A 19,127-nucleotide genomic window follows, 5' to 3' on the forward strand; every position below is an offset into this window, starting at 1 on the left:
TATCAGAAGGGATAATAATTCCAAGTCAATGTGGATGGTCAAAAGTTTCAACGCGACCATGTCGTACGCAGGTGTTTTACCCCTATTTTATGCTTAGCTAAGCTGGGTACACATGTTTATTTGACCGACTTGGCCTGTTCGAATGGGAATATCTACCTGCGAAACTGCCATGACTGTAGGTAGATAATCAAATATATGACTCCAATGGGAAATCAATCCACTTCCCAAGTTGAGACGAACGCCTTTAAACCTCATAAGAGCTAATTCCAGATCCCATGCTAAATGACCTTAAATCATACCCAACTTAACTCGGCGTATTCATGTTACACATTTCCTTGTATCTTCGAAGGACCCTATCGATAATACATTGAATATTCTTAGCACCTGAGAACTTGCCGTTCAGCTTGTCAAAAAGCTGGAGAACAAGCTCGAGATCATCGATAACTTGAGCCTTCTGCAAATAACTGACGAGCTCCTGTGGTTGGGCGGTAGATGCGTATATCAACGAGATAGTTGACATGAACAGCGAAAGCAAATTCAACCAGTTGTAGGCGAACCTCTTTTGACGGTGCATGGTGTACGCCTGGCGAATGGACATCGACGCGGCATTCGCCAGCTTCTTGACCATGACTTGGTCTAAAGTCGGGAATAGTGGCGAAGGCCTGTATAGCATAGCCATATGTGTGTAGTAATTGAAGTCATACCAATTACTACTGAGATGAGGTACTCTCGGATGAACGTCAGGGAGCGGGAACGGCATGTTACGTCGCCAGTCAATAAGTTCTTTGTGGAGAGAATGGATAATCTCTTCTCGATGAGGCATATTTGCCTGGATGATTGATTGATTGCCGTAGACCTGTCTACTGATCTTACTAGCAATTCTCCTCAAGTCTAAAATATGTCGTGGAATAGACATGAGAGAAGGTTCTAGCCTGTCTCGGCTCCGAGCGTCGAGATCGTTAATGTGGTCGTCATCAACATCGATAAAAGGCTATTATTAGAAGTAAGCAACGAGAAACGTTTAATAAAACCCTATTGCGCTATCTCACCTCTATTTCTATATCGTCGTCTTGTAACGCGAAAGGGCGTCCAAGAGCTATAGATATCACACTTTATGCCGGGTATGAAGATGTTAGGACATTTTATTTGCGACTGTCTGAAATACGAGGATGACTAACCGATCCATCATGTAAATGGAGAAGAAAATCCGCTTTCTCATGTTCGCAACATCGAAAGGGACTCTTTCATATGCGGAAGAAGTATGGAGACCTAAGCCGATAGCCATACGGGCTGCCGTGCCAACTAGGAACCAGGTGTCTGAAAAGTTATTAGTATGGCGCTTACATAAGCTGCTCAGGGGTCAATTTACTTGGGCCAAGCTGGTTGAAGAAGGAGAAGGAGACCTGAAGCATGATGGTCTCTAGCGCTACCTTATAGTCACATTAGTCCCATAATATAGTCAGAAGAATTAAAAGAAAAGCGTACCATATCACCGTAGTCAAATGCGGCTTCGAAGTACTCAAGGGCCTTATTATAATAGAGTAAAGCTTCCGACTCTTCGACCACCGAGACCGAACAACGTGACGAAGAGCCGATTGCTAAAACCATCCAGACTCTAAATAAGGATGTAGGATCCATGGTAGAGGGATCTAGAGGATGCTCGTAGATACGATCTAGCAAGGTGAGGAACTCGCTTTGGTTGATTATAGGGTATAAAGTATGGCTATGCGCGAAGTAAAAAGACGCCAACTGGTCGGCGCGCGACTTCGTAGGTAGGCCCAGATCTGAGAGAGAACCAGAAGGCTCTATGATGCTGGACAAGGACATATCTCCAAACAGGGTCGGTCCAAATCCAGAGATGTTGGGGAAATTCATCATATGAGGGTGAAAGAAATCCGGCGGGGAGTCCCAGTTTATCTGCCCTAATAAGTCGTCCCCTTGGGAAATTCCAAAAACGAAATCTGCTCGATCTGGCGTGAGGCGTTTAAGGATTGTCTGCGTCAACTTGGCGAAAGACAAACCCGAAGAAGAACCCAAGTGTCGTTCTGCTGTCGCCTCCAAGGAAAGAATGCGTAGCTCCCGGGCCATAGAAATGGCCGGAACTTGTTCAATGGACGACTGTGCTTGTCCATGACTAGAAAAGGGAGAGAAGTCACTCCCAAGGGCCTCGTCGACATGCGTTGAGTTTCCGATACTTTGGGTCCCGGACTGGCCATTGTCTAGCGATGGTTCTGGACGATCGCGTGCAGCTTCTAGTGCCAATGCGAGTTGACCTTCCAATTCTTGAATCTTGGCTTCAAGGCCTTGAACAAACCTAGTTACATGATCGTGTCAATCTAGGATGTTGTGCAGGATTTAATCGTACGATCGAGAATGTTGGATGACCTACGCAATTGGATATGTGCCACTCTGCTGGTCGCCATCTAGAAAACTGCATTGCACGTTGGCCGTTCTACAGTTATCGCACTGCGGTAAAGCCCTATCACATTTCTTCTTGCGCTTGTAGCACCGCTGGCAGGATGTCCTCGCTACAGCAGTAATAACGGGAGTATCCATAACGTTTCTTCTAGTGAGTAAAGAGTATGACCAAAGCTTATCAGAAAGAAAGTGGTTGCGGAGGTTCCGAAATATTTGGAGGGGTAGTATTATCTGGGCTTCTATCTAAGCAGCTAGGGTAGTATCTAGAATAACTACTAGTGGGCCCTCCTATGATTAGAAACACCTGGACCCTGACTGCAACCCCGAATCTGATAACCGGGTCCGGGGTAGCACAAGCGAGACAGCGAATTTTAACCGACCGGGACAGAAACTTCCTAATCGGGAAAGAAATGCAAATTTGGCTCGGGCTTTCGGACTTGTGGCTGATATCGGGCTTACGTAAGGACAAGATAGGGGTGACCCCTTTTCGATGTCAGTATTCTAGAGACCAATGTAATGTTATGGACTATATACTAACCTGGTACCTTAGCATATATAGCGTAGCCTCAACATTACTCGAAGTCGACTACCGCTACGACTTTGACCTCCACGATAAAGCGCGGATCTGGCAATTCCTGAACTCCGACAGTAGCTCGCGCCGGCGCACCCACACGGTCAGTGAAGACCTTATTCCATTCCTCGTTCATTCCAGCATAGTGAGACTTCATGTCTGTTAGATAGACGACTGAATCGATGACGTTATGGATGCCACCTTTGCCATTACTGGCGCCGCTAATAATGGCATCAATCCTTCGTAGGACGGCGGCTGTCTGCTCCTTGATGTCCAAGTTCCAGGTACCGTCTGCGTTCTGCGTCGCGCCTTCGAGCTTTCCATCAGGAGTCACGGCCGCTATTCCGGAGACGTAGATGGTACGGTGAGCTGATGCAGGCGCGATGCGAGCATGGGCGTATCGAGATGGCCCAGGAGGTGTGTTTGGGTCAAGCAAGAAAGCGTCGCCGTTAGGAGACATGATGAACAGCTCGTACAAGAAGGATTGAGTAGATGTATATTCTTGAGGTAGGAATTCGCACAAAAATAGCGCTTCAAATCGCTATAGTAGGTGGAAATGATCACTAATTCGTAGCAAATGGAGTATGGATCTAGACGTCCTGCAATTCCGGATAGATATTTGCTTTCTTATTTTCGGATTCATCGATTGGAATAGGCCATTATCAGGCGTTCTTAACGCTTCTTTGAGCATTTAATATAGGTAATTACATAATTGACCTCACTTATCGGCACCTCCGAAAGGACCGATCGGAAACCTCCGATGCGAAGGTTACATGCGAAAGCTCGGTTTATACACCACCTCGGATTAAACAAGGAGGTATCTACATCTCATGGTGCATTTGAATCAATGTAATCACGGGCGTCTTGCCGGAATCAGTTCTAAGTCTCAACATCAAGATGTCTTCGACTAAAGGTGAAATTGAATATTTTGACATACCCAACTTTACTTTCCAAAATGGGACCACTCTGGATCATGTTCGCTTAGCATACCTGCAATTCAACAAAGACGCCACCAAGACGGCCTTGATCCCAACATGCTTTCGTGGGAGGGTTCGGTCGACACTGAATTTTGCCCAAGGCGCATTGAGTGACCATAGGGTCATCGTGGTTGCCTTGCTAGGGAACGGTGAATCATCCAGTCCGTCCAACACCCTAGGTTTCCCGTCCAAGATCGAGTACCGGGATTGCGTTCGCGCACAGCATCTTCTGCTCACCCAAGGCCTCGGTATCACGTCCATCGATGTCATGGTGGGCTTCTCCATGGGCGGACAATGCACCTACCACTGGCTAGCCCTATATCCCCAGATGGTTAAGAAAGCCGTGATCATCTGTTCTTCCGCTCGAACAAGCCGGCACAACTATCAATTCTTGGAGGGGCCGAGGGCTGCGCTGGAGAATTCCGCAGACTACGTTGCGGAGAGGAAAGAGGTGGGGAAATTGGAAGCGCCTCTGGGTCTAAGAGCGTTTGGCAAGGCATACTCGGCCTGGCTCACGAGTGTTGCTTGGTTTGAGGACGAGCTCTATCGAGAATTGGGATACCAGTCTTTGAGTGAATGGGACCAAGCCACGACGGACGTCAACTACCGGGATTGGGACCCTGAGGATCTATTGGTGATGCTATGCATGTGGCAGCGTGGCGACATTACACTGTGTAATGAGGAATGCGGCGGATCATTGGAAGTCGCTTTGTCCAAAATTACGGCGCCGGTGCTACTCTTACCATGCCGTACTGATCAGTATTTCAGTTGGACCGCTAGTGAAAAGGAGGCCCAGTTGCTACCAAACGGGAAATGTGAGATTATACCATCTGTTTGGGGCCATGTGGCGGGGTCTGGAATGAGCATCAGAGATAAGGAATGGATAGACAGTAAAATAAAGGACTTTGTGGGATGATGGTCGGAGATGAGCAGTCATGGCTACATAGCAAAGCTTAGAGTCTCAGATGTAGCAATACTTTTTGGTTATGGGCTGTCTTATAAACACTATTCATGTCTTTGTGGTCTTTCTGCCCTGCTCAAACAACGCTGCAGCCATGAGTACTGTCTCGTCTTCCCATCTCCTTCCGATAACCTGCATTCCGATAGGAAGATAAATATCAGGATGCTCAGGAGTTGCTGCGGACCCGCAAGGTACACTAAGCGCCGGATGGCCGGTAATATTAAATGGGCAAGTATTACTGGTGACTCCAATAGAGCTACTGAGTTTCTCCAAGATTCCAGACTCCGGGTTTGGATGCGGCATGGCGAGCGTTGGGGCGCAAGGAGTTATCAGAATGTCCACCTCCTCGAACGCTTTATCGTACGCTGATCGGAGTTCAAAAACTTTGCGATGCGCCTTTCCCTCAACCCAGGACCCAAAGTGATTATGCGCGAACTGGCCACTCAACATAATGTTGACCAAGGCGGGGTTGGATTTTGACTGCAACTCGAACGCTTGTTGAGTTGGAGGCCACTGGGCTTGAAGATGCGGGGGTAAATACGACAGATGACCCCCCGTCTTGCCCTGGCAGAGAGTCTGGGACATCGATGGTCGAGTGGAAGCAGTCCAGATGATAGGCCCTTCGGAATGGAGTGGGATAGAAACCTCCGTGACCTCGGCTCCTGCAGCTTCGAAAGATTTAGCCGCCAGGCGAACGGTGTCGCGCACCACTGGGCTCAGTCTGGCAATAGTGAAAGATTCCGTCAAAAATCCGACCCTCAAAGGTTTTTGATCTTGCGTGCCAGAACTTTGAAGCTTGGTTTTGAAATCAGCTAACATCTGAGGATAATCCTTCACTTGATCCAGTAGTGGTGATTCAGGTGTCATTCGCGGGTCCAGACCATCATACCCAGCCATGACCTTCAACAAAGTGGCAATTCCCTCTAAAGACGAGGCGATAGGTCCCAAGTGGTCTATCATAGGCGCCATAGAGGCTGCGCCAGTGTAGGGAACCAGACCAAATGTTGGTTTAAGTCCGTAGATACCAGTGAACGAGGCCGGAATCCTGACAGAGCCCGCTTGATCACTACCAATCCCAAGTTCAACTGTGTCGCCCCATTGCTGACTTAGTCCTTGTCGCTTCAAAGCATGCGCAGCAACGAGCGCGCAGGAACCGCTGCTGCTTCCGCCTGATGTATATCCATGAAGGAGAGGATGGTGCACAGGGCCACTGGCAGATGTGAACGATAATGGAGACGCGCAGTGATTCTCGCAAGTTGACGAGCCCCTGATAATTCCTCCGGCAGACAAAAGACGGCTGACCACCGAAGCGTCAATTGGGGATATAGGGAGAGAGCCATCGCGCGATAAGGCCTCAGTAACGGTTCCCAATGTCGTCGGTAAACCGCCAACTGAGATGTTGTCTTTGATTGCTATAGTGAGATCTTTCAATTGCTCAGAAGTGGGATTTGACGACTTCAGATTGCATTGAAAATTCCATGCGTTCATCGGGTTGTCCTCATCCTTTGGCTTCCAATACTGTCGAGATCCAACCACAGGCTGTGGTTTGAGCTCAGGATGAATATAGTCTGGCGCATCTCTAACATGCTTTAAAACTGATTCTAGTGACCTTAGAAGGATGAGGTAGTCTCTCGCATCAGCTGCGTTGGTGATTTCTACCGACAGACTTGCTGCCAGCTGATGGACAGTGTCCTCGCTGAGGTCAGACCTAAAGACGAGTTAAGATGAGCCTATGATGATCTAATGGTAGGAATAACTAACTGACTCGGTCCTCCAATAGAAATGATCGACATATTCCAGAATAATGCAAAATGCTTAGAATAAGGGGCACGATGTAGTGAGATGAAGGAATGCTGAGACTGACCTCCTAGGTACCTACATACCTACCTATTTACGCCTAGAGTGCGACTTGCCCCACCTAGGTGCTATTCGGATGGGCCGATGCTGTATAAGGGCTGACTACCCAACAGAAAAGCCTTCAAAAGTCCTGAGGTAATACTGCAACATCGTCGGCTTGGCCCTACTGTTAGAGAGGATTTTGTTTAAATACTAGATATTTTGAATAGTATCACACTGGTTTACTGGGAGACTGGTAGACGAAGAAGAACAGCTACTAGGTAATCTGTGAAAACTGACCCACTTTTTACAGCGTGCTCTGTGCCTAATTATAGGGCGCTTTCCACTAAAACTTGTGAATTATAGTGAGCCCCTTTATTGAGTAATGCCGAATTTGTTACCCCGCCTTCACCATCTGAGCACCGTATTATGGCGCGGGGTACTTGCTAAAAGTAGGCCCGCGGTGCACGCTCTCCAGCGTTTCCTTGCGATCATAGGTAAAGGGGTAGACAGATGGATATCGATATAATGACATTATCCCGTCTAGAAAAGGGAACAACTAAGTAGGTACCTACCTCCCACTTATTGACCATTGGCTAGTAAAATGCGACCTCCATCTACACAAACAGAAATCCCGTCAACATATGCCTATCAGGGGTTAAGTTAGCACAAGGTTGCTCCCATTTGGAAACGTCGTGAAATCCGCACTTACCCCTGCGCGACTCGCCAAGTAGATGACAACACCGGCGATATCCTCTTCTCCCCCAGCCCTCCGTGCCGGAACTTTATCAAACAAATTGCTAAACACGTTGCCCTCCTCGCCAACGGGGTTCATCTTGCTAGGGACAACTAAGACTTTAGATTTAGCTGACGTGACGAGTTAAGTGCTTGGCGGGAATCAACGGTCTCAACTCACATCCTGGATTAATACCGTTTACTCGGACGTAGAATCGGCTGAACTTGGCAGCGAGTAGCCTGACCAGGTGATCAGTAGCAGCTTTGCTTGTTGCGTAGCTGGTTAAGTCGACATTGGTAACGTTGTGCATGCTCGCGCACGAGCTAGTTATCACGATCGAGCCACGACCGGTGCTTTTGTCTTTTTCCGCGGCAGTAGCTAGTAAGGGCAGAAATGCAACCGACATGAAATAGTGTGCGGTACTATTCACGCTGAAGGTGTTGCCCCAATCTGAATGTTCGGATGACCACATAGAGGCTTGCAACTCATCTAGGGGCGCTGCCTGAACATCGCACAAAATAGGAGGATCTCTCCTGATACCAGCATTGGATACCAGAAGATCGATGGATTGCTCTTGTTGCGAAATTTTAGCAGCCAGTTCAGATATCGACTGCTTCGATGAGACATCACAAGCGATACTGCGAATTGTAAGCGTGTGATCACTTCACTTCCCGTAGTCGCATCGACTCACCCCACGGCACTTCCGCCAGAGCTTTTCCCGATTTCATTCAGTTCAGCAACCCGCTCGTCTATCGGCTCAGCTGGGAGGGCGACTACGTAGACTTTTGCTCCGTTGGTTACGAGACCCTGCTACTGGTTAGCCTTGAAGATGCCAAATAGATGTCCGAAATGTGCCTTGCAGATCATGAAGCCGAGACCCGAACTTCCCCCTGTAACGACCGCGGTATAACCCTTCACCCCGAATAACCGCGAAACATCAAGAGAAGCCATGTTTCGTGTTTTGACGCGTTTGATATGATATAGAGACGTGTTTAGCCCATAGTACTCGCTTCATTTCCGTTCAAGCAGCATACTATGGTTTCCTTAAGGGTTACAGGTACTTACTACCGACGATATCCACTTTTCGGAGGGGCCGACTCAACATTGGACTCACTCGGTAGCTTATCTCGATAATACCGACAGAGTTATTAACACCAGTCCTTCCGATTGCGCTCATTCTCCGCTCAAGCCTTTCGTCCCTGCGAAGCATCGTAACTACCAAGGCCCAGTCAATCGTTCGAGACCATCAAAGATATTCCACACTTTCAAACTACATAGTATAGAATTCGCAAGTGAACCTAGGAATCCAAATAACTAAGTGGATCCATTATAATAAGCAGAGCCGCACGAAGACCCATGAGGCTCTAACGACCCTTGCTGCCACTAAGATTGAGGATATCGCGAACCATGCTAGGTAAGCAGGGGTAAAAGTTTCCCCCCTTTCGTTAATTCCTAATCAAATCGGGCCAAGTATTTTAGCGTATCTATAAACAGGAATTTTCATGCTTCAAGTTAAACTACTTCGAGTCAAAGTAGGGTTAATATTGGCTTTATTTGATTTGAGCCATGCTCTAAGCAAGCTCGTTCATCGCCCTCCATCACTGCATAGGGTGTGGTGGATATATACGCGTCCTTTGCCCGAAAGACTCGTCGTGAGATGTTGTCTTCCAACACTATATAATATTGTCATATTTTGGGCTTCAATAAGGACGTCTCCCTGATCTATTATCAGTCTTTTGGAAGGCGCACCCACAGAGATAGTGGCCTCGAGGCCAGGTAGCCTTGAAAGAGAGAAATGAAGCCCCCTTTGACCTATCGAAGAATTTCTGCCGAAAAGTGGAAAAAGGGGTAAGAAGGGGGAACAATAAATTTGCCTTGGACAATGTTGGGGTACCTCCAACTAGTAACGCAAGTCCTGAGCACATACATTTTCACTAACATTCCTTATATGCCTCTTAGCAAGAACGGATTAATGTGGTATCTACGGAAGTTCTATGTACAAGAGCGATCTAGAGTCTGTATCGCAGAGGCTGTTGAACATGGTTGAGCTTAAGTTAAGCCTTAACCGTGGTATCAGGCTTGAAAAATGCACTCGGTCCGTACCAAGTGCCATTAACGAAATGGCTCCAGTAAACATACGGCTACAAGAATGTTAGCGATACAGTCCACGTCGACAGGGGACTTTGCGAATGACTTACGAAGAAATCTTTCTTCAAATGGTAGAATAACCGATTAGGGGATTCCTGACCTCCGAGTATGTTTGCAAAGGTCTCCTTAGGTATGCCACCATATTTGAACTCGCAGAGCATAAGTTCATTATGGCCGGTGAGAAGCGGACAACTTGCATAACCGTCGTATGAGGCCTTAAGTTCCTTGCCTTTCATAGTTGCAAGCAGGTTGTCTATTAAAACCGGTGCTTGTGCTGTAATTGCAGCCGCAGTTTTACTATTAGGAAGGCTGGATGCATCGCCAAGAGAGAAAACGTTCTTAAATTTCGTATGTTGGGTTGTGGATTTGTCAACGTCAACCCATCCCGCGGCATCAGCTGGGAAAGAAGTGTCAGCTACCTTGAAATCATTCAACACGAACTAGCACATAAATCGGCTATGAGACTGGACTTACCTAACTCTGATTTGGCGACGAAATCGAACGGCTTCTGCGGTGGTACGACGTCTATTGGTATCTACTGTCAGCAATGATTCTGGGTCGAAGTAGGAATTAAAGTATTCGCGATAATAAACTTACGCAGGAATCCAAATTCTCTCTCCACAAGCGCCCCTTTGGCACCCCCATCTAAGTTTTTAAATGTTGCGACCTTGGTTTTCGGGTCCACCTTTACGAGGTTGTGCTGGAAGAGACCCTCGACGTTTCGTTGCTTACGCAGCTCGTCAAGAGCCTGTGAGTACTTTGGAACAGCAAACATAGCTATATCAGAGTCAGTATGAGAGGATCGTTCGCATGGCATGACAATTTAGTGCTTACAGGGACCTCCAGTAGCAAAAGTAATATCAATATTATCTCGCACGCCATCTCGCTTCCATTGCGAAAGAGCCATCCACATAACCTTTTGAGGGGCACCGGCACATTTTATGATTCCGGCAGGTTGAGTGAAGATAGCTGGCCCCTTTTTGAAAGCCTGTATATTTCTCCAGACCTGCTCAACTGTCTTCTCCGAGTATATAGACGATACTTGGCTAGCGGGGTCTTGTAGAGCTTGTTCCAGACCCGACACCCCGGCAAAGTTGGTCTCGAGGCCCGGAGCAACAATCAAGTAGTCGTATGAAACGTTAACTCCTTCAGATGTCTTGATGGAGTTATTTGCGGGGTCAAAAGTAGATACCCGTAGAGGATAGTGCTTGACGCCCTTCGGAATCACGCTGGAAAGGGGTCTCTGCATATCCTCAAGGGACCTTAAGCCTGAACCGACAAGTGTCCATCCGGGCTATCTCAAAGTTAGCATATTGGCGTCTATCTGGAAACCCGGAGGACTCACCTGATAATGATGCGTCTGTGCTGGGTCTAGGATGGCGATGTCTTTATTCTCGAACTCGGGAGTTCGTTGTAACTGAGCTGCGACTGTTACGCCGGCAGTTCCTCCTCCAACGACTACAACACGATGATGAGCCTTCGCCGGTATCGTGGCATAATTTCTTGCAAGACCTCTAATCGGAGCCCTTGCAAGGGGACGAAGCATGGCAACTCCCGCCATATTTCGAGATATGTTTGATTGGGGTCTATGATTGGGCGACGCAGAACTGAAAATCTGAAACTCGGAGCTGATTGATCACAAGTTTTATTTAGTCTGGAAAATAGGAAGAGGTGGCGGTCACGTGAAAGCACGCAATATCCGTATACGCACATTATCGCGCTAAGCTACTAGGTACGTATTTCAAGTGTTAACTTATCCGTATCTTGAAAGAAGTGAACTTCACAAAATATAATTGGAACTTGCAAATGTCAATGTTCCGTGGACATTCTTGCTAGTGCAATTCCAACAGCTTCATTATGCAGAATTTTCGATATGACTGTATCAGGGTGCTGAGGGATATTCAAAAATCGATAGCAATGGACTCTAGTTGTAATATGGTGTGTATAATGGAAAAAGACAATCGATGGTAATTATCCTAAGAAGTTACGGACGTTTTAAATATAGATTTAATCCCTAATCCCAAACTGTAAGCCTCCTTAAGTTCATATCAACTCCACTTTTACCCCTGAGACACAATCAAGTAGGTACTTAGGTATGGAAAAACCAAGTAAAACCAGCGTTCAACGTGTGTACAATCACAAAATATAAACTAGAAATAATCTGGAAAGTTATGGGATTGTTTTTCTTTTCATATGTCGATGGAAATATGCACATATGTGTAGGTATTAAAGGTCATGGATCATAGAATGAAATCATCAACTGCTCCCTTACCCCCTTACTAGGAAGCACTCTCGTTCTGTACAAGAACATGCACGAAGCAGTAAAACAGAGTTGGCCGAATATTGGCTATTGCTATTTAATATATCTAATAACCTTGAAATATTAACGAGAGACGTGATAGATAAATATTTTGATTTTTCTAGTTTTCATAAAAGAAACCCTTCTCCTCCACCAAGCCCCTAATTCCTCCGTGTACTGCTTAGATCCCAATAGACTGAAATATTCGTGACATCGTAGTGTAACACTTTCGATTCCTAAATCTGTGACCGGAGCGCAGTTTTCAGGATGAGAAGCGAAACCTAATTCCAAGTCCAATTGCGAGTGTTCATCCAAAATTGCCGAAACCGAGAAAAGAAAGCCAAATCATATCAATATAACGAATCAGATCGCAGCAAAGATGTACTCTTTCCGCTCATCCTGGGTCAAATATCCATCTCGTCGTGTCATTTCGTATCTAACGACATCTGGCAGATACCTGGCTCCACTGAAGTCTCCCGGGAGCGCGAATGGTGAAGTAATTGTGTCGCATCTGTATAACAGGATATCAATGAGAATGCATCTTATGCCACAGAGTATAAAGTTTAGTTCAGGTAATAGGAGCATAAGCACAGTAACTCTGAGCTAACAGGCCTCTTAACATTTACCTACCTCGACTTCATAATTGCCATTCCCATATTCGTCATTCAACAGTACCACGAGATGCATCGGATCCCGAACGTGGCGGCTATCGATGAGCTGTGTTTGGATCGGAAATTTGCTCCGCGTGATTTGAACTGCTTTCTGATTGGCTTCATGATAGCTTGTTCCATTGGTGCGGATTTCAGCCATGAATATCTGATCGGGTCCACTGTGGTGTTGTATATCTGTGATTTGAGATGCTTCTAACTTTCGAAGAATGTAATAGCGTAGCCTTGTGTGAATGGGTTCTTAGAGAACAGGAAGCTGACCGTAGCTGAGGGTTAGGTATATATATACTACTGTGGAGCAGTAAGCATCAAACGCCATAGCCTTATCTGTGTCTGCCTAGGGCATTCTTGCGTCCTGTCGCATGTTGGCTACTAGTAAAGAAAAACAATACACAAGAAGCAAGTATTACGGTGTACGAAATTAGGCATATAATAATATCTATTGCGATGCTATATTTCTGTTTATTTTGGTGCAATATTTTCCGATTAGAATCAACATCGGCGGGTTCAATGTTCTGATTGGACAATTGAAATCGGGTTACCGCAACGGCCTCTCTGGCTGAAATATCTACCTATGATAACCTGGCCCGAAAACTAGGCCACATAATATTGCTGATTCGAACCACGCGTGTTCATCAACCCTCAATCAACAGAGTTGAGGCTGTTGAAGCTGCTAGCTTGTCGACTTAAGCGTGCCTCACTCTATTGGACTTCGGCACAACAGAAGCAGGGTTTGGTGTCGCCTACAAAACAGGAATCAATATCCAATGGTGGCTGCCTACGTCATGAAAATTAGTGACGATTATATCTCTCGCTTTGGCCAGGAATGGGGGCTCTAATGTATCGCCTTGATGTGAGCCGACGCGTCCTTATATGCCGGGCTTCCACCTACATACGTCACTTGCAGCGTCAGGAAGTACTAAACTCGGGAATAAAATCAATTGGTGCCCTTCCATATCATCGGATGGTATTGGGGAATGTGCTAGGGGAATGTACAAGCAACTTCAGCAAAGCCAAACGCCCACCATAAACGAATGCCAGCCTACCAATAACCTAGTTGCCTGAAGTACGAGTCGAATCCGTGGTATCAGCTGGATAACGCCCCATTATCCCTTTTCGCAACCAATAACGCCTTGACTTAGGTAGTGTACACATTAGGGGTGCGATAGCATAGTCATCAATAGTCGAACCTCATCAAACCTTGTCCGCCAGTAGCTTGTCGTCCATAGTTGGTTCGTAAAGGGATTCGGTCATCCGACGGGGTCGACATGGGAATAAACGAGTAACCATCATTCGCACAGCGCAAATATTTGATGGAAGTGTGGTAGCCAATACATGGCTTCAAAGCTGTAGATGGGATCTCGAATAGTGGGTCCATCACTGTTGTCGACTGTAAGGAACAATTGCAGCATCAATGATTGGCTGTCGCCTGTGGCCATGGACCGATTCATTGCCCCACTTGGCTTTCCAGGTATTCTCCTGGTCCAAAGCCTTGTTGAATGATTCTTTGCATTCATCCGGGAGTTCATCAAAGATCTCCTTTGACACTGCCCCAAGTCCTTGGAAGGGAGCTAAGAAATCGGGCACTTCACGCTGCTCGTACACGGCATGTGAAAGGCCGGCTGGAGGAATTTCCATGTGAGTGTCAACAACCTTGAAGTTGCGTGGAACTTTGGGGTCCATCGGAGGGAAGCGGACGCTACTGGTGGGAGCAGCCGAATCTGCAACCTGTTCAAACCTAGCATGAGTAGGTTGCATGCTAGCAGGAAATTGCATCATGTTGGTGTGGACATCGTAAACACCGGAGAGATTCAGACGTCGAACGGCACTAATCTCGGCATTGAAACGACTGGGAACATTGTTAGTCTTGGGCGGTGTAGGAATGCTGTGACGGATGAATGAGGAATATACCTTGCTTCACGAGCGTGCTCAAGCTGCCAGTTGACGTCGGTAATGTTGACTCGTCTCTTCTGCTTGTCTACTTTGCCATTCTGCATAGGCACAGAAGGCGCTCCAGAGTGATAGACAGCACTTGCACCATGCCAAGCCACGTACTGATTCTTGTTATACTCTTCGCCCTCGACGAATTTGTCGTTAGGATCAGCGAGTTCGCCTTCGACAACACCCTCGGCTCTAGCCTTAGCAACCTCGTAGTCGTCAATGATGCGCTTGCCGCCTACAATGATCAACGCGCCGAACTCCCGGAAAACCGACCGGGCTGTAACGATTCCTATCGCACGGCCCTTGTAGGAATGAGGAATGATATCACGCTCGATCATGTCACGCTTCTCATCATCGTCTACAATGATCTTGTAGAGTCGCTTGTGCTTCGTGAAGAAGAGGTAAGAATCTCGGAACCCCACGCAACGGGCGGGCTCGGTCGACAACATGTAGAGGCGATCTCCTCGGCCAGCAACGGTGAATGTACGGCAACGATACTCGCGGCCGCCTTGTAGATGTCCTGATTTGTCTACCTTGGTCTCTCCTTCGGGATCCTCCGGCAAGGCAACCTCGTCATCAATAATGTCCATCATATTTCCTTCTTTATCAATGGTCTGCTGCGTAGGTTGATGACCACCCCACTTGCGACCACCTCGTCCTTTCCAACCGCCACGGCCGCGTCTCCTAGGAGGCTCGTTAGGATCACGTTGGGGAGGTTCAAGAGGTAGAGTGTCCCAGTCTGGGGGTCGGTTCTTGGGAGGACGACCTAGGCGTCGTCGTCGGATAACCGGTACGGGAGGAGGCGAAGGAGATTTCACGGATGGCACATCGGACTCTTGATTTTCTTCGGGTTCTGCGCCCGACTCTTCGTTCTCTTGCTCTTCTGGTTCTGCTTGCTGTTCTGCATCAGAGCCCTCGATATCGGGCATAGGCTCGTCCTCGATTTCTTCAAGAGCTCTCGGGGTGCTCTCTAAAGGATGATTGAAATTGTCAGTAGACTATTCATAAACGAGGTAACATTATGGGAGGCATGAGTGTAGTGGGGATTGTAGGCGCAAGGGATTCATCAGATGTCAATCGCGCGTGCGCAAAAGATGGAAACTGGGAATCTTCGATTCAGGATTGATGGAAAAGAACAAATAATAACTTACCAAGTTTCGCAGCAGCACGCTTAGCGGCTGCGCGACCAGGACGTCGAGGCATATTTGAAGTTATCGGCGAAGCTGGTCGGCAATTGTCGGTTGGGTGATAATGCGCAGTCGAGGCTGGTGATGATGGAAGAATTCAAGATGCGAAATCAATGAACCTTGAAAGTCGGAAAGGTAACCTCAACGCGATTTCGAAATGTGGGTCAGCTCTCGAAAAGATACCTAGTACTTTTCGGTCCGTAGCTGCTCTCTATGGCACGTGACTCAAAGCTCGACGGTTGCTCACCCCACTTGTGTCATTTAGTCACCACACGTATGCACGTGACAGTGCATTCCTTTAACTCCTCCTATTCTACGGAGTACTAGGTATTGCCTCTCTCGACTCCTCTCCTTCATTACCGCTGTGTACGTAGGTAATATTTTATAGAAATAGGTCTGTAATATCTTATCTATAAAGATGTTGTTACATGTTAGGACTCATTTACCTGCTACGGTAGCCTGAATTCATGCTTCTCACTCTTAGTGTCTTTGTTGTGATGTTCGGATCTTCATCGCGAGTTACTTGAGAAATTTTCATTTTTGTTAGTGGATTTGAGTCGACGTGATGTCAACGGGAACAAGTGCCAAGAATTTGTTGGTAGCAGATTGCATACAGATATGCAGTCGGGAGGCGGATTGATGGGCGTTTAGGATTAGAATGTAACTCTAGCTCCTCATTGATAATTAGGTCCAATAGATCCCTTCAAGGAAGAATAGAAGGGATCAAGAACCTTGGTGCCTAAGAGAATGATTAGTTGAATAGGAACTACTGTTTCGAGCTCTGATCGCCCTTTTCACATCTGAACTAAAGCCGAAAACATAGCCACGGTTAACGTATGGCTATTCGCGGTAACGTGCTATCACAATGCGTTGTTTTATGATACCATATCTCTTAAGTCCTCTGGAAGATTGTTCCCTTGACACGGATAACAACAAATTTACTACGCAGGCCATCATTTCACCAAACGTCACACTATGTCTATCCAAGATTGGGCAACAGAAGCGCGATCTTCGACAGAGTATCAAAGTCCAGAGAAGCAGCGTCTAATTGACGTCTATCAGGCTCTTTTGGAAAACAAATTGACACCGGAGGAGAGCGCACATGGTATCTCTACCATATTGGAGCCACTTATCAAGAGAAACCCAGATGACGTGCACATCGCATCCGTTTGGGGCCTTTTCTGCGGTATTGTACGGCACGTAGGAGGCGATCAGGCAGCGAGCAAACGTCTTATCGAGCTTTTGGATTATCTAGCTAAGATCGAGGTCAAGGATGATCATGGAAATGACTTAAAGTATGGGGCTGCTAAATTTTGGACAAACTTACCATCATTTGCTCTCATGTTTAGAGAGTACGGGATAAGTAAGTTCTGAGCTATTCTTCGACTGCGGTGGGTATCTGTGCTCTGGTTCTAACTATTGGCGGAAACAGGCATCGAACCGGACGATGAAATGGATATCAACGATTGGGTTGCCCAGAAAACCTCATACTTCAACGCGACTTCATTTGCGGCAATGTGTCTCGCAAATAGGCCATATATGTCTGGCATGGCATTTTACATTAAAGGTAATATGAGTGACGCACTGGTTGCTGAGTACGAAACGCCCGAGCCACGATTTCGTGCTGCTTTGCACATACCCGCAGTCTCTGCTTGGATTTCTATTGCCGGGCAGAAGATTTACCAAATGTGTAAAGAGGAGGCGCAGGGACTCAGTATGGAGGATTGGAAGTCATGGGAAAAGGGTCTTGATCAGGTCGCGGAGAATGACCAGGTTGATGAGGAGATGCAAAACCTTGCTCTCGATGTTAGGGATAAGATGAGAAATATCCAAAAGGGGCTTTGATTGAAAAAATAATAACCAATACTCTTTTTTGCAGCTAGCAAGAACCTAATATATCACATTGATATATGTACCCTTATCTCAAACTTTTCTCTAAACCCCTTTCCCACTTTCCAGAGCCCCATTCAGAATCAGAAACCATGGCCAGATTACTGTCCTGGTCCTCAAAGATGCGCGCTAATGGGCAGTGCATTAAGTCTTCCCTGAACCTCATCACGTTCCCCTATACGGCTCCAAAGCATCATGCAGTTTACCCCAAACCCCACCATGCCACGTGCGGATCTCCTCCCACTCGGGTAGTACCTGGCTCAAAAACATCAACCAGCCGCCGATAATGATATCCGCATAATCGGCCTCCTTGCCTCCAATGAAAGGGCCATCAGAGAACTGAAAATACTTCGCGGCCTCTCCCAACGAGACCTCGTAGGCAGTTACCACCTTCCGCCTCTCCTCCCCGCTCACGTTGAGTTGATCCCACGACTTCACGCCAGCGCGCCTGCAGAACTCGGCCTTCATCTGCTCCTCGTTCGCCGGGGTGAAGGGGAAGCACTGCGAGAACAGGATCCCGCCCGAGGGGAAGATGGAGTCGATGTGCGCGTTAAACGCCTTGTATAAGCCGATGGAGTGGTTGAACAACTTAGGCCTGCCGGAGTACTTTTTATCCAAGTACACGGCGATGTCGAACGAATCGCCCACCACCTCGCCGGTGGACGTATCCTGGACGACTGGGAGCGTGTAGAACGGCTCCCCGTCTGCGAAGAAGCGGACCGGGTCTGCGCCGAGGCTTTTCCGGGTTTGCGTTATGTCAGGCAGATCGACCCATTTTGTGACGAAGTTCGCGCGCTTGAAGTTCAGCGCGTACCGGGATTTCCACGGGTTGGGCGCGGCTGGGCGAATGGGTTGACCAAGGGCGATATCGAAGAAGAGGATTTGGTCTGATGACGTAGTAGAGGCCATTGTGACAGGATGAGGGATAGCGAGGATGTTGTGGATAGAATGGTGTAGTGGAATGAGTGTACCGAAGCTTCAGTACACACAGCTCAGGTCGTCGATGTGGCTAGAAGTGCTGAAGATGTTGTCATCGACAGGGCAGGATCCCGGATTTATACTCTACCTTTGAGACGTTCGATACTCGTGATTACTAAACGAGACATTGACTTTGTGACTCCTATGCAGCTAGCGGAATGCGCTTAGTAGAACTAATACCGTCCCACTCCGCCAATGTTCAGCTCTTGCGCAATGGACGAACGATGGATCCGCCACAAACGTTCTCTTCCAAGGCAGTGCACCTCGTCACATCCATGTATGATGCTCATCTTGATTCAGGCTTAGGTACCTACTCGTCCAGCAAGATCAGCTGTTAGTGGGCGTATAGCAGCACACATCTTTCTCTTCAGCGCGGTGTGGCTCGTCACGTGTATGATGTTCATTCTGATTCACCACAGCCACAAGTCAGCCGTTTAGCTTACCAGCACTAGCCTTTGCGATGGCGGAAAAACAGAGCTCCGGCGGCTAAGGTGGTCTGTGCACGAAGAGCTGACGG

At 47.4% G+C, this 19,127-nt stretch overlaps 9 protein-coding genes across 9 annotated transcripts; 2 read left to right on the plus strand and 7 right to left on the minus strand.

Moving 5' to 3' along the window:
• Positions 1 to 243: 243 nt before the first annotated feature.
• Positions 244 to 2,745, minus strand: F4807DRAFT_118116 (fungal-specific transcription factor domain-containing protein). The gene is made up of 6 exons (XM_047992859.1): positions 2,390 to 2,745; positions 1,486 to 2,314; positions 1,370 to 1,430; positions 1,179 to 1,317; positions 1,050 to 1,110; positions 244 to 991 (listed from the first exon to the last, which is right to left on the minus strand). The coding sequence occupies exons 1-6, from the start codon at positions 2,554 to 2,556 to the stop codon at positions 305 to 307; spliced, it is 1,944 nt and encodes a 647-aa protein (XP_047858731.1). The 5' UTR covers positions 2,557 to 2,745; the 3' UTR covers positions 244 to 304.
• Positions 2,746 to 3,646, minus strand: F4807DRAFT_118115 (YjgF-like protein). Its single transcript, XM_047992858.1, has 2 exons — positions 2,957 to 3,646; positions 2,746 to 2,901 (listed from the first exon to the last, which is right to left on the minus strand). Exon 1 carries the CDS (start codon positions 3,447 to 3,449, stop codon positions 2,991 to 2,993), a length of 459 nt encoding a protein of 152 aa, XP_047858732.1. The 5' UTR covers positions 3,450 to 3,646; the 3' UTR covers positions 2,746 to 2,901; positions 2,957 to 2,990.
• A 57-nt stretch (positions 3,647 to 3,703) lies between these two features.
• On the plus strand, positions 3,704 to 4,926 carry F4807DRAFT_407091 (Alpha/Beta hydrolase protein). The gene has a single exon (XM_047996345.1). The coding sequence runs from the start codon at positions 3,887 to 3,889 to the stop codon at positions 4,880 to 4,882; it is 996 nt and encodes a 331-aa protein (XP_047858733.1). The 5' UTR covers positions 3,704 to 3,886; the 3' UTR covers positions 4,883 to 4,926.
• On the minus strand, positions 4,927 to 6,961 carry F4807DRAFT_407092 (amidase signature domain-containing protein). The gene is made up of 2 exons (XM_047996346.1): positions 6,689 to 6,961; positions 4,927 to 6,635 (listed from the first exon to the last, which is right to left on the minus strand). Exons 1-2 carry the CDS (start codon positions 6,718 to 6,720, stop codon positions 4,976 to 4,978), a joined length of 1,692 nt encoding a protein of 563 aa, XP_047858734.1. The 5' UTR covers positions 6,721 to 6,961; the 3' UTR covers positions 4,927 to 4,975.
• Positions 6,962 to 7,024: 63 nt separating this feature from the next.
• F4807DRAFT_407095 (short chain dehydrogenase) lies at positions 7,025 to 8,588 on the minus strand. The gene is made up of 5 exons (XM_047996347.1): positions 8,355 to 8,588; positions 8,191 to 8,306; positions 7,680 to 8,137; positions 7,476 to 7,612; positions 7,025 to 7,411 (listed from the first exon to the last, which is right to left on the minus strand). The coding sequence occupies exons 1-5, from the start codon at positions 8,448 to 8,450 to the stop codon at positions 7,346 to 7,348; spliced, it is 873 nt and encodes a 290-aa protein (XP_047858735.1). The 5' UTR covers positions 8,451 to 8,588; the 3' UTR covers positions 7,025 to 7,345.
• Positions 8,589 to 9,386: 798 nt separating this feature from the next.
• F4807DRAFT_118238 (FAD/NAD(P)-binding domain-containing protein) lies at positions 9,387 to 11,684 on the minus strand. The gene is made up of 6 exons (XM_047992860.1): positions 10,993 to 11,684; positions 10,482 to 10,941; positions 10,245 to 10,424; positions 10,122 to 10,172; positions 9,698 to 10,044; positions 9,387 to 9,640 (listed from the first exon to the last, which is right to left on the minus strand). The coding sequence occupies exons 1-6, from the start codon at positions 11,206 to 11,208 to the stop codon at positions 9,554 to 9,556; spliced, it is 1,341 nt and encodes a 446-aa protein (XP_047858736.1). The 5' UTR covers positions 11,209 to 11,684; the 3' UTR covers positions 9,387 to 9,553.
• Positions 11,685 to 13,991: 2,307 nt separating this feature from the next.
• Positions 13,992 to 15,758, minus strand: F4807DRAFT_449536 (chromatin remodelling complex Rsc7/Swp82 subunit-domain-containing protein; the record flags this gene model as incomplete). The annotated part of the gene is made up of 3 exons (XM_048000034.1): positions 13,992 to 14,463; positions 14,526 to 15,525; positions 15,707 to 15,758. 3 exons carry the CDS (start codon positions 15,756 to 15,758, stop codon positions 13,992 to 13,994), a joined length of 1,524 nt encoding a protein of 507 aa, XP_047858737.1.
• Positions 15,759 to 16,047: 289 nt separating this feature from the next.
• F4807DRAFT_407106 (uncharacterized protein) lies at positions 16,048 to 17,634 on the plus strand. The gene is made up of 2 exons (XM_047996348.1): positions 16,048 to 17,105; positions 17,175 to 17,634. The coding sequence occupies exons 1-2, from the start codon at positions 16,718 to 16,720 to the stop codon at positions 17,585 to 17,587; spliced, it is 801 nt and encodes a 266-aa protein (XP_047858738.1). The 5' UTR covers positions 16,048 to 16,717; the 3' UTR covers positions 17,588 to 17,634.
• Positions 17,635 to 19,125, minus strand: F4807DRAFT_407107 (uncharacterized protein). The gene has a single exon (XM_047996349.1). It carries the CDS (start codon positions 18,539 to 18,541, stop codon positions 17,798 to 17,800), a length of 744 nt encoding a protein of 247 aa, XP_047858739.1. The 5' UTR covers positions 18,542 to 19,125; the 3' UTR covers positions 17,635 to 17,797.
• Positions 19,126 to 19,127: the final 2 nt, after the last annotated feature.

Source organism: Annulohypoxylon truncatum, assembly GCF_022578515.1.
Source record: "Annulohypoxylon truncatum strain CBS 140777 unplaced genomic scaffold F4807scaffold_2, whole genome shotgun sequence".
NCBI lineage: Eukaryota > Fungi > Ascomycota > Sordariomycetes > Xylariales > Hypoxylaceae > Annulohypoxylon > Annulohypoxylon truncatum.

Bases quoted from the DNA above. Each gene is read 5' to 3' on its own strand.
- F4807DRAFT_118116 (XM_047992859.1), bottom strand. From the start codon at position 2,556: ATGGATACTCCCGTTATTACTGCTGTAGCGAGGACATCCTGCCAGCGG. The intron at 2,315-2,389 runs GTAGGTCATCCA...TCATGTAACTAG, and splicing joins AGTGGCACATATCCAATTGC to GTTTGTTCAAGGCCTTGAAG. The intron at 1,111-1,178 runs GTTAGTCATCCT...CCCGGCATAAAG, and splicing joins TCCATTTACATGATGGATCG to TGTGATATCTATAGCTCTTG.
- F4807DRAFT_118115 (XM_047992858.1), bottom strand. From the start codon at position 3,449: ATGTCTCCTAACGGCGACGCTTTCTTGCTTGACCCAAACACACCTCCT.
- F4807DRAFT_407091 (XM_047996345.1), top strand. From the start codon at position 3,887: ATGTCTTCGACTAAAGGTGAAATTGAATATTTTGACATACCCAACTTT.
- F4807DRAFT_407092 (XM_047996346.1), bottom strand. From the start codon at position 6,720: ATGTCGATCATTTCTATTGGAGGACCGAGTCA. The intron at 6,636-6,688 runs GTTAGTTATTCC...ACTCGTCTTTAG, and splicing joins TCTATTGGAGGACCGAGTCA to GTCTGACCTCAGCGAGGACA.
- F4807DRAFT_407095 (XM_047996347.1), bottom strand. From the start codon at position 8,450: ATGGCTTCTCTTGATGTTTCGCGGTTATTCGGGGTGAAGGGTTATACC. The intron at 8,307-8,354 runs GCACATTTCGGA...AACCAGTAGCAG, and splicing joins TCGGCTTCATGATCTGCAAG to GGTCTCGTAACCAACGGAGC. The intron at 7,613-7,679 runs GTGAGTTGAGAC...CTAAAGTCTTAG, and splicing joins AAACGGTATTAATCCAGGAT to TTGTCCCTAGCAAGATGAAC.
- F4807DRAFT_118238 (XM_047992860.1), bottom strand. From the start codon at position 11,208: ATGGCGGGAGTTGCCATGCTTCGTCCCCTTGCAAGGGCTCCGATTAGA. The intron at 10,942-10,992 runs GTGAGTCCTCCG...ACTTTGAGATAG, and splicing joins CACAGACGCATCATTATCAG to CCCGGATGGACACTTGTCGG. The intron at 10,173-10,244 runs GTAAGTTTATTA...AGATACCAATAG, and splicing joins GAGAGAATTTGGATTCCTGC to ACGTCGTACCACCGCAGAAG.
- F4807DRAFT_407106 (XM_047996348.1), top strand. From the start codon at position 16,718: ATGTCTATCCAAGATTGGGCAACAGAAGCGCGATCTTCGACAGAGTAT. The intron at 17,106-17,174 runs GTAAGTTCTGAG...TGGCGGAAACAG, and splicing joins GTTTAGAGAGTACGGGATAA to GCATCGAACCGGACGATGAA.
- F4807DRAFT_407107 (XM_047996349.1), bottom strand. From the start codon at position 18,541: ATGGCCTCTACTACGTCATCAGACCAAATCCTCTTCTTCGATATCGCC.